This window comes from Vitis riparia, chromosome 5 (assembly GCF_004353265.1).
Source record: "Vitis riparia cultivar Riparia Gloire de Montpellier isolate 1030 chromosome 5, EGFV_Vit.rip_1.0, whole genome shotgun sequence".
Taxonomy (NCBI): domain Eukaryota; kingdom Viridiplantae; phylum Streptophyta; class Magnoliopsida; order Vitales; family Vitaceae; genus Vitis; species Vitis riparia.
The window spans coordinates 22,205,249-22,220,806 of NC_048435.1; the positions used below are offsets into that span (position 1 = coordinate 22,205,249).

The window sequence follows — 15,558 nt, forward strand, 5'->3', positions numbered from 1 at the left end:
CCCATAAGTTGACATTCCTCAAAAAGAATATGAATTGAGAAATTTATTTTTTGAATACATTTTGGTTATGTTTGGTCCCAAGTACTAAAAAAAGAAAAAAAATGAATTTTTTTTAATGTTTAGTTTTATTATGGAAAATGGAAAGAAAGTAAAATATAATTAAAATAATAAAATTTTTTTATATATTTTTAAATTATTTAATCTTTATATAGAAGAGTCAAATAAATGAAAAAAAGTTCCAAGCATATACAAATGATTTATTAATTTTAAATTTATTTTTTATTTTCCTTATTTTCTATGCTCTTCTATTTTTTTTCTCTCTATTTTCCTTAATTCTCATTTTCTTTTAAATTTTTCAGAAACCAAACATAGTCTTTAGGAAAAATGGTAGGAAAATTTTGAAAGGATTAACCTAAAAATTAATAGATTCCAATATTTTTGTATTGTTTGCAATTTTTTACAAATATGAAGCTATGTTTGGTTCCAAAAAATTTAAAGGAAAATGTAAGGAAAAGAAAATATAAAGAAAAAGTAGGAAAAAATGAGGAAAAAAAAAATTAAGAGTGCATTTGACAGTAATTTTAAGAAGTGCTTTTCGATCTTTTTTATACTTGAAAAATAAAAATTTTCAAGTATTAAAAATGTCATAAACATTTCTTAGAATCACCACTAAACGCATTCTAATAATGCATTTGATAGTGATTTAAAAAAACGTTCATAATCTTTGTAACACTTGAATAATAAAAATTTTCAAGTATTAAAAATATTGAAAGTGTTTCCTAATATTACTGCTAAATAGACTCTAAAAGTCTATAAATTATTTCTATGTGCTACTTCAAAATCATTTTCTTCTTAATATTTTTTGAAAACCAAATATAACACAAAAAATAATATATTTAATGACAGGAGGAATAGGAGTTTCAATTTTTTTTTCTTTTTATGGAAATAACTCAATAAATACAAAAAAAAATTACCTCTTCTTTGGTAGATTTTTATTTTCATAAAAGGTGATAAGTTATGTTTATTAATTGTATAAAATTTAAATTTGAAAAAAAAAAGTGTAGTTATAGTATGGTAATATCTTGGAAATAAAAGAGAGAAATCAATCAAATCGTTGACTTTGTCTTTTTAATCAATCATGAAATTTAATACTTTTAGTAACCGCATTTTGTGAACGACAGTGGATTTCCAAAAACAAAAGAATTTCACACTTTTTTTTTCTGAATTAAAAATATTACTATGTATGAGGTATATCTCTTAAAAGTCAACTTAAGTATTAATTATTATATCTTTTTAAAAATATATTCTAATTTAATTTAATTTATTCAAATCCTGGTTACAATATTGGGTCCCAATTTAGGCCCATTTTGACCCATTTCATGATTGACCCAAGCCCAATATGAAATCTCAAAGTTAACCAATGGACCCTTTAAGTGAAGGAACCAAGCCAAGCCCCAGCCCAAAACCAGCAGAGGTTTTGGGCTATGATTCTAGCGCCAAATTGGCCCATTAGCAATTTCAACCTTGATGTAGAAATATTAGGACCAAATTTCCTGATTTTTAGTGAATTTTATGAGTTAGAAAAATTGTTAAAACAGTTCTTTTCCAAATTTTAAAGGATTCAACAAAATTTAATTATTTATAAGAGTTAATTTCATTGAAACCCCCTTGAACTTCAATGTAAATACACTAAGTCACCAAAGTTTCAAATTTCATTTACTAGCACCCTGGTAAATGTATTTCATATATAAATTTATTTTTTTAAGGAATAAAATTTAATTTTTAGAGAATTGCTAATATTTTTACTTAAAATATCTCTAAAAAAGAAATTTGATCATCAAAATTAATTTATATAAGTGCTAATTGACGAAATTTAAAACCAATGATAGTCGAGTCTATTTACATCAAACATCATGGATTTAAATTTATAATAATTTAAGGTTAGACAATTAGGATGATGTGATAGAAATATTAACATTATTCTCTTGGTTTTAAAACTTTATTTTAAAATGTTGAAGCATAAAAAATAAAAAATAAAAAAAACAAGAAAAAAAATTAAAAATTAAATTCAAAATCAATAATTTTTTTTATAATTTTTATAATATTATTATATTTTTCATATTTATATATAAATATAGTTTCTCTCTCTCTAAATTTCTTTTCAAGTTTCAACTAAATATTATGATTCATTTGAATATTAAAAATTAAAAATTAAGTTCAAAATCAAATTTTTTTCTATGATTTTAAATAAAAAAATTAATATTTTTTTTTTGGAATTTTTATAAGTTTATTATATTTTTCATGTTTGTATATAAAATATATTCTCTCTCTCTCTCTAAATTGCTTTTCAAGTTTCAACTAACCATTATGATTCCTTTGAATGCTTTCAAAGCCATTAATGATATTTCAGACACGTGACATGCCTCACCCACTTGTTTGAATAATTTTATACAACTTGTAATTTTTAAAAAGTATTCTATATATATATATTAAGCAATTTATTGATACACATGTATGGACATGGGCTTTATGTGATATTATAATATTATAAGTCTTTTTTTCAATTTTTTTTTTTTATGAAAAATCCTAATTTGAAAAAGAGTAAAAAAAAAAATATAGAAATCATTTTTATAATTTATCAAAAATGAGTTTTTGAGCCTTTAATTCCAATTTCCTTTTTCAAACACACCATTTTAAGTTATTTTTATAAATAAACTTAAAAAAATTTGAATAAAATTTAATACTTACTATTTAATTATTTAAGTTGATTTTAAGTTAAATTATAATTGTGTAGAACTATAAGGGCTCATGAGGTGATTTTTCAAGACTTCTCAGAGGGGGTAGGGACCCAGCTGCTGACTTATGGATCCCTTCTCTAGGCATGGGCGTGCGGCTGCAGGTGGGCGGTTGGAAGCCCATGCTTGCTGATGCATGAACAACAAAGGGAGGTAATGGCTTGCCCAGGAAGATAACACCTGCTGCCAAAAAGAAAAGAGAAAGAAGTAGGCGGGAGAGGTTACAGAGAGTGTGAGACTAAGAAAGAAGTGGGGTGGGAAGGTTTTTTTGAGAATGGGCTTTCCAGGTACGAACCCCATATTCACCATTGTCCTTGTTTGTTATTTTCTCTACTTTGTCTCCGGATATTATTGTTTGTTTCAGGTATGTATATCAGGCCATATTGTTAGCTTTCCTTGATCTCTAGAATAACCATGGATTTGTGATCATTATTTTATCATTTTTCCCTCTAGGTTTTGTTGAAGAGTAAGTCGACTCTGTTTTTAGCTTCACTATGAAATATCTTAGCATTCACTCCCATATTTTTGTATGAACCTATGGTCTTTCAATCCGTTAGCAAGCTTGTTGAATGAAGCATGAAACGGGCTTTGCATGTTTTTTTATTTATTTATTTTATTATTCCCATTTTTTGTGCTCTGTTCTTACCGTTTCCTCTGTTACTGGAGGTGCAAATGTCCCTGCAATGAATGATCTTTTGGCACCATTTGAGATTGTTTTTGGAAGATGAGACACCCAATGGTGATTTTTCTATTGACGGTGAGCACGGTCAATACGCAGTTGGAATAGATATTGTAAGGTTACCCAACCAAGGAAGACACGAAGGAGACCTATTTTTAATGGGACATGATGTTGCTCCTCTTGATTGTTATGCTGGGAATAACAGAGTCCAAATGAAGAAAGCCATTTTGATGTCATTTCCATTCTGACCATACGTTGAAGGAGGAACCCTCCCCAGCTTGATGGTTGAAAGCTTTCTTTTCAAGTCTTGGTAAAAGAGGCGCTTCGTGACATATTGCCAAGGAGTCCAATGAACGGTCCATGCTTATATGATACCCCCCTATACCTAGCTCCAACTTCTCATGACTCATACCCGTTGGAAAATAATAAGGCTGGTGAACGGGTTGCTGTTGATTCAAGGAAGCGAAATCCCGCTGAATTCGTGTTGTGGAAGAATGTAAGGCCTGGTGAGTCAAGTCAGGACAACCCGTGGGGTTTTAAAATACCAGGACGGCATCTAGAGTTTCAACATGATGAGTGCACGTTATTTGACCTTCAAATTTGATATTCATGGCGGTGGAAAATGGGTTTGGATGTTTCCATGCATGGCTTTTAATGGTGATTGTGGTGGTGGTGATAAAGAATATATAAAATAGGTTCATTGCCTATTTACTGGAGACGTGTGCACATGAGGGTCACCACAACCTTTTTATTTTTATTTTTTTATTTATTATTTACTATTTCTTCACATTTTGATGTCAAAATATTTTTTTTCAAGGTTTCAATTTCCAATTTAATTTTTGATAAACAAAAAAAAAAAAATCTAAAATTCACGTTTATTCATTTAATCATTATTTTCATCATTATTATAATTCTATTTATATAATTATTTATTTTAAAATCCCATCTTTAAACAATTCCAATTTTCCGACTTCCGAATTTAATTTCTGATTTAAAAATTTTCACTATTCATATTCGTTTATTTAATTATTATTTTCTTTTTTATTATTATCATTCCATTTATTTATTTTATCTTAAAATTCCGTATGTTAACAAATCTTCAAAATCCCGATTTCCAAATTCTATTTCTAATTTCCTGAACTCCGATTTCCATATTTATTTATTCAGTTATTATTATTATTATCATTATTAATTCAACTTTCAAAATCTTATTATTATTATTATTAATTCAACTTTCAAAATCTTATTATCATTATTAATTCAACTTTCGAAATCTTATTATCATTATTATTATTGTTATTATTATTATTAATTCAACTTTCAAAATCTTATTATTATTATTATTATTACTATTATTACAAATTCAACTTTCAAAATCTATATTCTCGTAGATCAATTTCCTAAAGTTCATTTCTCATCTTCTTTAACAAATTTCAATTTAATTACCGGAACTCTAATATTTCAAATTTAATTCCCAATACTTTAATTTTCAAATAAACTCCAAGAATCCAATTTTTCACTTGAATAGTTTTAATCTCATTTCGGCTCCTAAATAGTCTTATGATCTTCTTGATTTTACATAAGCAATAATAATTTCTTCATAATTTTAAAACACGGGATTTGTGAAATTAGCTCATGAGCAATAAATTGGGCTTTGGTGGGGGCTATACATAAGTGACTTTATAATTGATTGATTGACTTGATTATCATACATGATTTATTTATCCTGCTCTCTAACATGCATGCTATTATTCCTTAATTGTGCACTAACCCTCCCTCTTGATAACGCATATTGGTTCGCCACTCAGGTACGTATTTTCTCACATCATGGTCACTCCTTAGGCTTGTTTTAATTTTCATACATGCATGATCAATTTAAGTATTCATTGACTTTCTCATCGGTTGCCATGTCAGCTTCATTTTATTAGTAGAGACCCGACTTTAGGGACTTAGAGGAGTGTTACGGTCTTCACCGTACCTTCTCGATAAATAACCTGACTCTCGAACCCGATCCGGTTTTTCACAGATCACCTTTTCCAAAACAAGGAGTCACACTTAGGGTTTTTCTTTCTTATTTTGTTTACCATTTAAAAATAAAACAAAAATAAGTGGCGACTCCAAGTCATTTTCTTAATCAATAATAAAATCAATTTTTCGAAATACTCCAAGTCATTTTCTTAATCAATAATAAAATCAATTTTTTGAAATAAAAATCGAGCTCGCCATCAAGTGGGAAACGCATGAGCCGAAATACGGGGTCCACAAATTGTTTTAAAACTTATTATTTAATTCTTATATTAAGTGTTAAAATTATTTGATAAAATTAATATAAAATTTATTTTAAATCATTAAATTAATATATTTATTTTCATAAATTATAAATAGGATAAAAAAGATTGAGTAATAATGAAGTTCACGAAGATAATTAGAATAAATAATAATAGAAAGATAAAATAAAGACATGAACTTAAAAATAAATTATCTGTTTTTATTTATTATTTAATTATTTTTTAATTTAAGTTATATTTTTAAGTTATCTTATTAAAATATTTAATTTATTTAATGACTTAAATTAAATTATTAAATTAATTTACAAAACTTCCACTCACTTAGAATTAGATTTAATTTTTTATAGACTCAAATCGATTTCTCCTTCTTTCCACTTTCTATATTATTTTTATTTTTATTTTTCAGAAAAAAGAACGTAAAAAAAATTGCAAAAGTTTCCCATTCCGCGTACAACTAGATTCTAAATTCCTAGAAGCCAAACGCAGGCCAAGGGTATTTCAGTAATTCGCTCAAAAAGCACATAAGCATATGACACGTCTGTATTCTTCTCCCTCACCGATTGGTACAGAAAGACCTAGAAATTCTAGGGTTTTACGAAGAATTAGAAGTGCTTTGTGCTCAAAGGTAAACCCTAATTGCTCTGATTCTATGATCTTTCAGCACCCCAATTTCTCAAATTTTTGGTAAAGAAAAGCGCTCAATTTTCATTGTTTTCTCTGTTCATATCTGTCGGGATCTGTTGTTTGGAGTTGGATATCTGAGTTTTATATAAGGGTTTTTGATTTGTTTGAAAACTGGGTTTTTCTGATTGATTGTCGAGAGCCCATTTCTGGGTTTGACGTTTTTGAGTAGTTCTGATTAGTGGTTTCCAGCAGTGGAGTGGATCTGAATCTGTGTGGAACTGGTGGGTTTTGATAATTTGGGTGTCTAGGGTTTTGCATTCATCAGAATTTATTGGGTTTTGGAAAGCCTTTCTTATTTCGGCTCTGAAGAAGTTGTGTTTTGATGTTTTTTAGTATAAAAAAGTTGTGATCTTGTTGAAGTTGGGGCATATCATTCTTGTAGATATAATATTGGTAATAACCTAGCTTGAAGCATTATCTAAGTTTGGTTTGAGCTGATTTCGAGTTAGTGAAGAAAGTGTAAAAGGTGGGAGAGTTAAAAGGGGCTTTAGATGGGGAAGCCACTGTTCTATGAGATCTTAGAGAAGCCTGCCACTAGTTGTATTATAGGACTATGCTGTGCAATTTGGTTCTACATACAGAAGAAAAACATTGGGTATTCGCATGTGGGTTTGAGTTATGAGACAGCCATTGAAGGGCATCATTGGAGGATAATTACGTCAGCCCTTTCCCATATAAGTGTTATTCATCTTGTTTTCAATATGAGTGCCCTTTGGAGTCTTGGGGTGGTAGAGCAGTTAGGGCACATGGGCATGGGCGTGGAATTCTATCTCCAGTATACCCTCGTTTTGGTCGTGTTATCTGGGGGGCTGGTGTTGGGGTCCTACCATGTTTTGATCCAACGGTTTAAGCTAGATTATTTCCGAAGAGTGACAGCTGTTGGGTATTCTTGTGTTGTTTTTGGCTGGATGACAATCCTCTCTGTGAAGCAACCCTCATCGAAGTTGGAACTTTTTGGGTTTCTTTCTCTTCCCATCAGTTTTGCACCTTTTGAGTCGCTCATCTTTACTTCAATAATTGTTCCTCAGGCTAGTTTTCTTGGCCATTTGTCTGGAATCATTGTTGGGTATGCTATTGCATGGGGTGTGATACACGGGATGACCAATTACTGGGCAGTTTCAATGTTGGGATGGATTGTGCTCGTGTTCGTCTTTAGCTTAAAGCGCTCTGGTGCATATGATTTCAGCTTTCTTGAGATTGAACCTGTTACAGATCCTTCTTTGCCTTCTGTGCGGTTTCTTGCATCAGGAAATGGTAGAACTTTGCAGATGAGTGCCCTACCAGTTGGAGGTTCCGATCTTGTGTAACTTCAGGTCAAGAACGTAAAGGTTCTTTGTAAAAGTGGACTTCATCCTCTTTGAAAATCATCTCATACTGATACCGTTAGATATTTCCCTGACAAACTAGTCATTTGTGCTTGGAACGTAAGGATGTTCGGAGGTAATCAAAGTTCCTTACATCTACCACTCTCTTCTGCTGTGATATACAATCATTCAAGTTCATGGTGTAGCTTTCCCTGCTCATTAGACTGTTGATGCATCCTTGCTGACCAACATGGTAAGTTTACTGGTCATCATCTGCCTTCAACACAATTTGTTCTTGGAATTACAGATCTTTTCTATTTCTGGATTTTCTTGTGCTGATTATCATTGTTTTTGTTAATAATTGGAGAAAAATAATTTTTTATTATGACATTTCATGTTGCAATTTTAGATATGGCCATTGTTACTATGAACTGGGGAACTATAAGACAGAAATCCATCCTTTCTTGTGCTTGACGTCCATTCCTTTCTCTCTCTTTTTCAATTTTTTCTTCTTAATTTTTTATTTTTCTTTGTTATTTTCACTCAACGTCTTGAGGTGGGCTAGTTATGGACCAAGTTCATGATTACATTTAAGACCTGGTTACTCATGGTGTTGAATCTCTCTTTGAATAAAAATTCAATTGATGAATGGATGTGAATAGATTAGAATAATAGGCCATGTTTAGATGCGAAGCGATTTCTTTTGAGTAAAACTTGTTTTAGCTTTAGCTTCCCTTCTTTAGGAATAGCTTTCTAATGAAGCATTTTCATGGAAATGCTATCAGGAAAGCGTTTTGAATGGAATGGGTGTTCTGTTGCTAACATATTGAGGAGGGTCAGTGGTAGCTTTTGTACATTGAAAAAAATGAAAATGGAGTGTACTGAAATTCAACAGCATCGGTAGAAAGACTCAAAGATGTTCCACACATGGGAAACTATAGAACTTATAAGATTGAATACTAAATTCAAAACTTTTCTGGGGGGCTGCTTCTTCTCAAGTTAAATATGCCTTCATATGATCCTGATGGACAGGCAGTCAAATGCTTTTGAGTTCTACTGCATTGGTAGTATAAACTATAGTTGATTGAACTAAAGGATTGAAATGTAAATCTCAGCATAGCTTCCCTAGCACTTTTGCCAATGTATTTCCCTTTCCTGAACATGATTGCTTTGGTGTTAGTTCGTTTGTACAGGGTGGTTCTATTACTATTCTAGCTAGTCGCTCAACTTAGTAACCACTATAGTTTTTATCATATTGCATATAGGTGACCACAAAATCATAGTAGAGAGCTGAGTAAGAGTTAGTAACATCTACTTATATCTGGGTTGTTCACATCAAACCCCCTCCCTGTTTTAGAGGCTAGATTCCAAATCATCGTTCCCAGCTATAAATTTTAATTCCAAAGAGTTGCATATTCTCAAGATTACAAACTATGTAGGGTCGAATACTCAAGAGTTTACATTGTTGTTGTTTGGATGCAGTTGGGATTTATGAGACACCTTTTCTTTTTGGATTGATCATCTTTGGTTACAATGCAGACAGATTGCTAGTTGAGGTCAAGGATTGAACTTTTTTGCCTCTGTTTTATGTAATGAAAGGAAAAATTACTTTCTTGTTGTCTGTGTTTATGGGTAGTGTCTTGGCTTTAGAAGCAGGTCTCGTGCTTATGTGTTTTGTACCTTATAATGTCATCACTACGAAGAATGGGGATTAAGAAGTGTAAGGATTCTTTTTTAAAACCCTAGGGGGCCTGTTTGGAATGTTTTCAAAATAGTTTTGAAAAAACTGTTTTTTGAGAACAGTATTCAAAAACAATTCCATGATACTTTTTTAGAACAAAAGTCTTTTTGAGAACCTGGATTGTTATTAACCCGATTTCTATATTTTCAAATATTTCTTAAAATTAACTTTTGTCTAATGCTTTACTTATAATCATTCTTCATATTTGTACAATTAATTTTAAAACAACCTGTAGAAATCAAGTGAAAACAATTCAAATATGTTTCCAGAAAATACCCTATTTTCAAAACATGTCTCAAAAAGCTTGTTTTTTTGTTAAAAAGTATGAATCACCTTTTTGCGTTTGGAAAATAGTTTTTTGTTTTAGGAATAGAGAAAATTGTTTTCAAAACAGTTCACAAATAGACTCTTGTGGTATATTTGGATTGTTGGAATAAAGAATGGAAATGAGAAATCAATCCAGTTCCCATTCATTAATATGTTTGGATATTTCGTTTCACTGGCATGGAAATCAAAGCATACTTACTCCAACTTAGATTTTGATTCCTTTTGTCTAATGATGTTATGATTTACCTTCATTTCTATTCCATTTCCATTTTAATCTTACCTCTCAAACCCTAATAGGTTTGGCTTGACATTGTTGAATGGTTGTGGACAATAGAATTGAATTGTTAAGGGATTCTAATGTTTTGAATGAACCAAGTTTGTATTGGAAATGAAAAGGAGAATTTGGAGGGATTGAATATGTATTTGTAGTTTGTTTAAAACTATGGGGTCCTAGGTGGAATTTATTTGTATGTAAACATAAAAGAATGTAATATTAATTCTTTTTATCTGTTATAAAATATGCTTATAGAATTTTCAAATTTTTTTTATCAATATTATAATTTATTTTGCATTAAAAATTAGTAATAATATTAAAAAAGAAAAAAGAAAATTAGAATGAAGCATAGCATTTAAAAAATCCACATACGTTTTTATCTATTTTTTTTTTAAATATTAAATTATAAGGAATAAATATGAAATAAAGAGATGATAATTGTTTTAATAAATAATGTAATGATAAGTTTTGTACATGATAAAACATATAAATTATATATATATATATATGTTGTTAAAAAAATGATAAAATTTTAAATTGTATTTATTTGTCAAAAATAAATAACAATATAATATTTTCATAAATATTAATAATATTTTATATTAAATAAGTATAAAAATAAATTCAATTCATTTTCTAAATATGCAAATAACTAATTTTTTAATTACATATATAAGTTAATTCCTCAATTAGGACCATTATTCTAGATTGTAAATTGGTTTGGTCTAAATTCAATTTTTAATTGATATAATTTTTCAAGTTCTAGATTGTTTTAAAAAACTATTAGAATCGTTAACAAATCAAACTTATTAAGTATCACGTGATTTTGAGAAAATAAAAAAATTGGAAGAAATATTATTATGTATAAAGGCAAAATTGATATAATATTTTAAACTAGTTTTGGTATGAGAAATTCCAATATTAATTGATTTACTAATGAATCAAACGCATCAAGATGTTTACATGCTTTTATTCGCACTCAATTTTCAATTAGTTTCCTGAAATTTTTTTATTTTTCTCTTTAGGCAAATGGACTTTAAATTAAATGAGATTTAATGTCATGTATTCTTTAACGAGTTTATTAATTTTTAGAAAATAAATTGGAATGTAAAATAATTTGGAATGCAAAATTTAAGCTAATTAATGTCAGAACTTCTAGTGTCAAAATTGGTTTAGAGGAGAAATTGGCATCGTTATTATTTAGTAGTTTTGTGGGCAAAAAATTCTGATATTAATTGGCTTAAAATAGATAAAAATTCATGTGAATTTTAAGCTATTATGATTCATTATTCATTTTAATAAAAAATATAGTTATAATATTCATATAAAAAATTGACAATTACAAATATTTTTCATGAAGATTATTATTATTATTATTATTATTATAAGAATGGTGTATTTAGGAAGATAAATGAGTTTTTTTTTTTTTTTTTGTTTTAAGTAGAAAAAGGTAAAAAAAAAAAAAAAAAAAAAAAAAAAAAAAAAAAAAAAAAGAAACTAAAATGCTGCATATTGGAAGATGAGACCTTGAAAAAAGGATAAAGAAAATGGGAATATTTAGGAACATGAGTGAGTTGTAAAGTAGAAAGAAAAAACAAAAATTAAAAAAAAAAATGTTATATTTAGTAACATAGATAAGCTTATAAAGTAAAAAATGTTAAAAAAATTAAAAATAATGATAAATGAGATGCATTCAACAAAATCTCAACTATTTTCTTTATTTTGAATTAGAGGGGAAGTGAATGAAAATATCAATGACATTGATATGGGAGGTATTTGATGAAATTTCAAACCAATGAAGATTAAATGTATTTAACCAAAATATCAGGAAAGGTTAATGCAATTAACTCTTAAAATCATTGATAATGATTCTTTTTTAACAACTATTTTAATGGTTTTGAAAATGATATGAAAGACGCCCTTAAATCATTTTGTTGTCTTACTCATGTAAGAAAAATATGTCCAAAAAATAATATTTTTTGAAGTTTTTTTATGTGGAAGAAAATAAAATTGAAAAAGGTGAAAAATCAACCTTTTTTCCCGAAACAATCTCTGATTTAAATGAAGTTTAAAAGAGTTGTTATGACATTCTTACATGATTTCCGTTGATTAACGCGAGTCCTTAAAATGACTATTGTACAAGACAATAGTCATGGGAGATGGTGAATCCTAATTTATAAAAACTTAACCATATAAAAGGGATTTAGAAGAAAATACTATAATTTTAAAAAATATTTATTAAAATATAACACTTTTGAAATTATTTTTGAATCTACAGTGTTGATGCACAACAAACAATCTCTCTTCAAGTAGCTTCTTTTACTTAGTTGTTAGTTGGAGCTATAAAAAAAGGTGTGTTCAGATAAACTCCTTATTCGATGGTTAAATTAGCTTTTGAAGAATTTTTGACAGAATTCTGATATGAATAAGAGTGTGTACCCTTTCACTAAGTATTTGATGTGTTTTTATCAATGTCTTAAAAATGGGATCGGACCAACAGGTTCAACTGGTTTGATGATCGGACCCTGGTTTGGTTTTATTGAGCTTTTGAGCCAGAATGGGCTTTGGACTGACATTGAACCAGACAAACCGATTGTTCAACCTCCAAATCGGACAAAACTGAGACGATTCGATTCAATTCAGAACCTGAGTTTTTGGGCCAAAATAGGACTCAATTTCCAATGGGCCACATCCGTTCACGGCCAACCCACCATGACTAGCAACCAAAAGTATTTGATGTGTTTTTATCAATGTTTTAAAAATGAGTCTGGATCGGTAGGTTCAACTGGTTTGTCGACCAGACCTTGGTCCTGTTCAATTGAGCTTTTGAGCCAAAATGGGCCTCAGATTGGCATTGAACCGGACAGACCAATTGTTCAACCGCCAAATTGGACAGAACCAGGACAATTCGATTCAACTAAGAATCTGGGTTTTTGGGCCAAAATAGGCCTCAATTTCCAATGGGCCACACCCATTCACAACCCAACCCACCATAGCCTGCAGCCAATTGAGATGAAAGTAGCTGAATGAGGTGCATTTATATATGTATGGTTTATAGCCCTAGGACTTGAACTTGGACCAAGGGTTCAAGGTGAGCATGGTTGCACCAACCTACTACTAATTAGTTTGTGCCAATGGTTGTAAAAAACTAATAAAATCATCTCAAATATCTAATATTTTTTAAACACTTCCATTTTCCATATGTAATATTTTATATGTTTTATTTAATAAACTTTAAAATATTAATATATTTATACAAAAGATGAAAAAAATAAATATTATTGATTTTTAATTTTATTTATATTTATATATTTTTTAAAAATTTATTTTTAATTTTAATAAAATATAAATTATATATTTATGATGTTACATGTTCGACTGTGGTTTAACCATCGGTCTGATGATTAAATCGTGAAATAGTAATTTTTCCACTTCGTTAACTGGATCCATTACGAAAAGATTGATTTTTATAGTGGATGGGTCTTCTGACGTTGCTTGTCCTTGTAATTGTCATTTATTGCAACTTTAATACGCAATATTGACTATTTATGTTGTACAATAATTGCTTGTCTCATGTGAGACGCATAATGGTTGCAATTATAACCTTATTGCCCGAGTGCACGTTATTTGATGGGTTTTGACCAATGATGAAAATATCGGTAATCACGAATATATCGGCACTTCGATTTTACGGATATATCAGAGATATATCGATGGATATTTTGGAAAAAAATATCGGTAAGTTTAAAATTGTTAAAAACTCATTAAAATGTAAGGAAAACCTCATAATAATATAATTAGAAGTATAATAGACATTTTAAAGTTATTTTATTGAAAATTTTGATATATGTATAACATGATTTATCATATTTGATAATAATATCGTATGCATCGATAAAAATATGAATTTTATAAGTATACATTTATTATTAAATTACAACTAATATTATGATATTTGATTATAATATGTCTAAATTTAAAATATATATTAATATTAAAATATGATCCATTTAATTTAATTGTATTAAACAATATAAAATAAATTATGATATATATATATATATAATTTTATAATATTTAATTAATTATTAATGATATTAAAAACATTATGAAGAAAATTATATAATTTTTATATTTTTGGTAATTAATTAAAAGATTTTGCATTTAATTATAAAATAATTATAATTAATTTGCTCTTTAAAATATTCTTTTAATATTTTCTTTACATAATGAGTTTAAGTATATATAAATTTATTGCATATTATATAACAAAGGGCAAGTTAACCCAGGTGGCAAGTGAATGATTTTGGTTTGGGGTTTAAATCCCCTCGAAAGCAAAATGGGAGGCGCACTATAGCGCGTTTGACTTTCGTTGACTCGCGTTGACCATGCGATATATCGAGAAATATCCCAAAATATTGTCGGACCTCGATACCCTTCGATAACATTTTCTTCCATTCGATAACATTTTCTTCCATGGTTTTGACCAAGTACTAAGTTGGACGGATGATACATGCAAGTGGCATTTCCTCACATTTGGTACTTTTTGTGACATTAGTTGAAAATTATCTTTTCAAAAGACAATTTTAATTCAAATATAAAAATTATATTTTAAAAAATAATTATAAAATTCAATAAAAATTGTCTCTTTAAAAATGCCACATTTTAATAAATATTTTTTAAAATTGTAATATTTTTTAAAAAATTCCCAATATTAGACTACTTTTCTTCCACTAAATAAACAAATGAAAAGAAGAAAACCCATTTCACTCCATTCATTCAAGGAAAAGGAAGGATAAAAGCAATAATATACAAAACTTTTACTTCTATTTTGTAGGCAATCAAATAAATCAATTTTAGAAGTATGGGGGAAGTTTCCATTTAAAAGAAATCAAAGAAGAGTGAAGAAGGAGAGTCTTAAAATATCTTAAAATAATAAATCTCTCTAATAAATTCTCATATTTTTAGTTTTCCATTTTTCTCTTTATTTGTTAATTTATCATTTTCTTAAAAGAAAATACTAGATATTGCACGCTATAATTAAATAAAGAATAAAAAATATAAAAAATATGTACCATGGAAAAAAAAGCCTAGCATCATAACATTCTCTTTTTATTAAAAGAAAAAACAATTATTAAATTTTATTTTTTAATGTTTTTTTCCTTCTAGTTCTTATTAAATTAGGTTCTTATCTTTATAATTAGTATCCTAATTATTAAATCATTCTCTCAAAAATAATTAACTTAATATACATATATTGTGAATTTTTAAATTGTATAATTTTACATAAAATAAGTCAAGAAAACTATATTTTTTATTTAAGTTCCTAAGTAAAATTTTTATTTTAAAAATAATTGAGAATGATTTTAACAATATATTCTTAATTCTTATATTCTTACATGATATATACGAGAACCTCTCTCTTTTCATAGTATAAGAGCCTTAACCTTCGTTTTATAGAGAAAA

General features: G+C 28.4%; 1 protein-coding gene across 1 annotated transcript; it reads left to right on the forward strand.

Annotated features, from left to right (window-relative positions):
- Positions 1–6,291: 6,291 nt before the first annotated feature.
- LOC117915361 (RHOMBOID-like protein 13) lies at positions 6,292–9,485 on the forward strand. Its single transcript, XM_034830924.1, has 2 exons — positions 6,292–8,003; positions 9,233–9,485. Exon 1 carries the CDS (start codon positions 6,938–6,940, stop codon positions 7,751–7,753), a length of 816 nt encoding a protein of 271 aa, XP_034686815.1. The 5' UTR covers positions 6,292–6,937; the 3' UTR covers positions 7,754–8,003; positions 9,233–9,485.
- The last annotated feature ends 6,073 nt before the right edge of the window (positions 9,486–15,558 follow it).